The 3,936-nt window shown below is 43.3% G+C and overlaps 1 protein-coding gene across 1 annotated transcript; it reads right to left on the bottom strand.

The window, feature by feature from the left end:
- Window positions 1–2,321: 2,321 nt before the first annotated feature.
- Window positions 2,322–3,245, bottom strand: LOC101604478 (olfactory receptor 13-like). The gene has a single exon (XM_004661059.2). The coding sequence runs from the start codon at window positions 3,243–3,245 to the stop codon at window positions 2,322–2,324; it is 924 nt and encodes a 307-aa protein (XP_004661116.2).
- Between the last annotated feature and the right edge of the window lie 691 nt (window positions 3,246–3,936).

Here is a 3,936-nt window from a genome sequence, read left to right as displayed (position 1 = left end):
TGCGTGTCTACCTCTGCTGGGAAGCAGAGACAGACCAGTTCTCTTTTTCTATTTTTATTTTTAAAAATATTTTATTTTTATTTTTATTAATTTATTTGACAGAGAAAGAGGGAGATCGAGAGAGAGAATGGGCATTCCAGGGCCTCCAGCCACTGCAAACAAACTCCAGGTGCATGTGCCCCCTTGTGCATCTCGCTAACATGGGTCCTGGAGAATTGAACCTGGGTCCCTTGACTTTGCTGTGAAATGCCTTAATCACTAAGCTATCCCTCCAGCCCTCGTTTTTCTATTTCTGTTCTCATTCTCACCAGGACACAAACAGCCAAGAGCACACCTCTGAGGAATGCAAAAGTTCTCATTAGCATCTCTGAATATTTGGCATTATTTCATCTCGTTTCTGGTATTATTATTATTGTCCCCAACCTCAGATGTTTTCATGAACCTGTCAGGAATCAGGACCAGCAAGTGAGCTCTTGGCATCTATTTCTACAGCTCAGGGTCTTTGTGGTGAAACCTATCTCCCTTGGCTTCTTAAAAAGTGGGAAGAAAGAACTTTAAAAACTTTTCAATTTCAACTTACTATCCAAACTGTTTAGATATTGTGGGAACTCTTTTGAGGGTCACGCATGGGGAGTGTTGAGGAATGCAAGCAGGACAAGGAAGGGCCAACATGTCCAGTGGTGTTTATGAGACTTGTGTTAGGGAGGTTTTTGTAAGGTGCAAACCATACCTATAGGTCATTACTTCAAATTTCTGCTTTGTTTTTTTTTTTTAAATATTTTTTTGTTCATTTTTTATTTATTTATTTGAGAGCGACAGACACAGAGAGAAAGACAGATAGAGGGAGAGGGAGAGAATGGGCGCGCCAGGGCTTCCAGCCTCTGCAAACGAACTCCAGACACGTGCGCCCCCTTGTGCATCTGGCTAACGTGGGACCTGGGGAACTGAGCCTTGAACCGGGGTCCTTAGGCTTCACAGGCAAGCACTTAACCGCTAAGCCATCTCTCCAGCCCTGTTTTTTTTTTTTAAATGTTTTATTTTGATTTGATTTATTTGAGAGAGATGGAGAGGAGAGAGAGATGGGCATGTCAGGGCCTTCAGCCACTGCAAACAAACTACAGACATATGTGTCACTTTGTGCCTCTGGCTTACTTTGGTCCTGGGGAATTAAACCTGCGTTCTTTGGCTTTACACGCAAACACCTTAACTTCTAAGCCATCTCTCCAGCCCTCTACTTTGTTTTAAAATGAGAAGATTCGGAGTTAAATTCCTTGAGGAAGGGGACGAAAATAGCCTTTCGAAGTCAAGTTACCTTCTCTGGAAGCTGTAAAATTGGATAAGGTCACCCCCGGAAGTTTCTCAAGGCGCACTGACTAAAAGCCAAGAAGAGGTGGATGGATTCATTATCTGTAAAGGTTCCACAGAACACTACAGACAGTACCCCTCCCTTTTTTTGGTATCCAAACAGATTCCGAGACGCCCTCATTTGAGCTACTGTGCTCAAGCTTACATCCTCCCTAGAGGCTCACCTTGCAGAAAATAAAGAAAGTAATTTGTCCTCGAAGGGATTTCATAGATCATTCATCATGAGTCAACCAAGATCTGTTCCAGGAAACTAAGTGTCCAAGAAAGTATCACTTGGTTAAACAATTTTGGAAAGCAACTGTAATCATTTTTACCAAAAGAAATTTTGCAGCTTTCACTATGATAATGCGGACGGTAAGCTCTAAAGAGAGGCAGTTAATTTGGAGTCATTCTGCCTTATTCCTCCACAGAGGATGCTTTCAAAGTCTTCTGGAAGGATAAGTATTTTTTAAAATATATATTTATGAGAGAGTGAGAGAGAGAGAGAGATTGGGCATGCCAGGACCTCCAGCCACTGCAAACGAACTCCAGATGAATGCACACCCTTGTCCCCTTGTGCATCTGGCTTACATGGGTTCTGGAGAATTGAACCGGGATCCTTTGGCTTTGCAGGCAAATGCCTTAAGTGCTAAGCCATCCCTCCAGCCCAGAGTTAGTGTTTTGATCAGACTACTTTGGGAGGTAGAGAGCTCACTAACTTGAGGGCGCTCTGGGAGGCACTGCTTTGGAACTGTGGCTTCCAAGTGCAACCCTGGCATGAACTAGGACCACATTTACCATTTAAAGGCATAAACTTATGGAATTCATTCCATAGGCACCACATCAGGTGTCCAATGGCTCAGTATTAAGTAAAAGTCTCAGCTAATTCTTGTGTCCTAAATAGCAAGGAGCCTCTTGAGATGACTTCCTTAGTCACTGCTAACCATGGTGCCATCCACCATCTTGTCAGGGAGATTTCACCGTATCCCCAGAATTCTCTTCAAAGAATTCTTCACATCAGAGTTCCTGAGACTGTAGATCAGAGGATTGAGCATGGGGTTAAAAAGGCTGTGAAAAAGCAAGAGGTATTTTTTCTGCTCTTTGGAGTTCCCTTGTTGGGGCCCCACGTACATGACGAGAGCAGTACCATAAAAGAGCCCGACCACACAGAGGTGGGAGGAGCAGGTGGAGAAGGCCTTCCTCTGGCCTTCCCCTGACTGGATCCTCAGGATGGCACAGAGGATACGCACGTAGGAACACACAATGGAGGAGAATGGTCCCACCAGCACAGACACGGCCCCGGCCAGAACTATGTTCTCATTGAGGTGGGTGTCTGCACAGGCCAGTTTGAGAACAGCCATGATTTCACAGAAAAAGTGATTGACCTTCTGGGGCATGCAGAAGGGCAACGGTAGTAGTAACATAACGTGAACCAAGGACAGAAAGACTCCAGAGACCCAGGAAGTGACCACCAGGGTCACACAGACTCTCCAGCTCATGATGGAAGAGTATCGGAGGGGCTGGCAGATGGCCACGTACCGATCGTAGGACATCACCACCAGGAGGAGGCATTCCGTGATAGCAAACGTCAAGAAGAGGAAGGTCTGCATTATGCATCCAGCAAAGGAGATGGGCTTGGCTGGGCGGAGGAGGTTCACCAGCATCTGGGGCACCGTGTTGCAGGCATAGGCCATGTCCACAAGGGCCAGGTGGGAGAGGAAGAAGTACATGGGGGTGTGCAGTCTGGACTCCAGGCAGATAAGCCCCAGGATGGAGCCGTTCCCCAGCAGCGTGAAGATGTAGCAGGAGGAGAAGAGGCCGAAGAGGAGGATCTGCATCCTCGGGCCCACGGGGAATCCCAGAAGGATGAACTCTGTGATTAAAGTCATGTTGTTTCCCATATTCCTGTGATGGAGGAAACTGAGTTAATGATTATGGTTTAAAAGGAGACTTTAAGGACAAATTTGTATTAAGTCATTCAATACCCATTGGTAACAAAGCATTTTTGGTTTTAAAGATTTCATTTGATATGCACACATATACTTCTGTTTTTATCTTAATATATTTGATGAATTCTAAAATTAAAAAATAGTGAAATTCATATTTTTGGTTGATTCACTAGAATACTCCATATTCTTCAAAGATATTTTGTCTTTCTTGACTTACCTTATTCAGAGAACTCTCTGTTTATTTTTTTTCCCAGAAATGATGAATTCTAACTGATGAACCAAATTTCACAGCTGTATTAAGTGTAACATTGCGTGGGAAGTTTTCATTGAGCATGGAGCATTTTTAAAGTTAGAAATACCATTGACCCAAAGTACCACGGGCCATTCATTTGTACACACATTATCTATTTTCACATCAGTGGTCAGTTGATGCAGAATAAATATTTTACAAAGTCTCTTCCTATTTAAATGTAAACATATATTTTCAAACTATAATCTTATCTTTTTTATTTAGTTCAAGATAGTTAATATTTAGATGAGCATCTGTATAAATGGCTGCACAGATTTGTACTGTGTAGTTATTTAAACATGACAACAGGATCAATATGTTGTTGGACTCTAGAAGGTTTAGGCACTGCTTGCA

Source organism: Jaculus jaculus, chromosome 10 (assembly GCF_020740685.1).
Source record: "Jaculus jaculus isolate mJacJac1 chromosome 10, mJacJac1.mat.Y.cur, whole genome shotgun sequence".
Lineage (NCBI taxonomy): Eukaryota > Metazoa > Chordata > Mammalia > Rodentia > Dipodidae > Jaculus > Jaculus jaculus.
The sequence above is the reverse complement of the archived record's forward strand: the minus strand, read 5'-3'. Positions and strand labels throughout refer to the sequence as shown.

Excerpts from the sequence above, each read along its gene's own strand:
- LOC101604478 (XM_004661059.2), bottom strand. The coding sequence starts at position 3,245 with ATGGGAAACAACATGACTTTAATCACAGAGTTCATCCTTCTGGGATTC.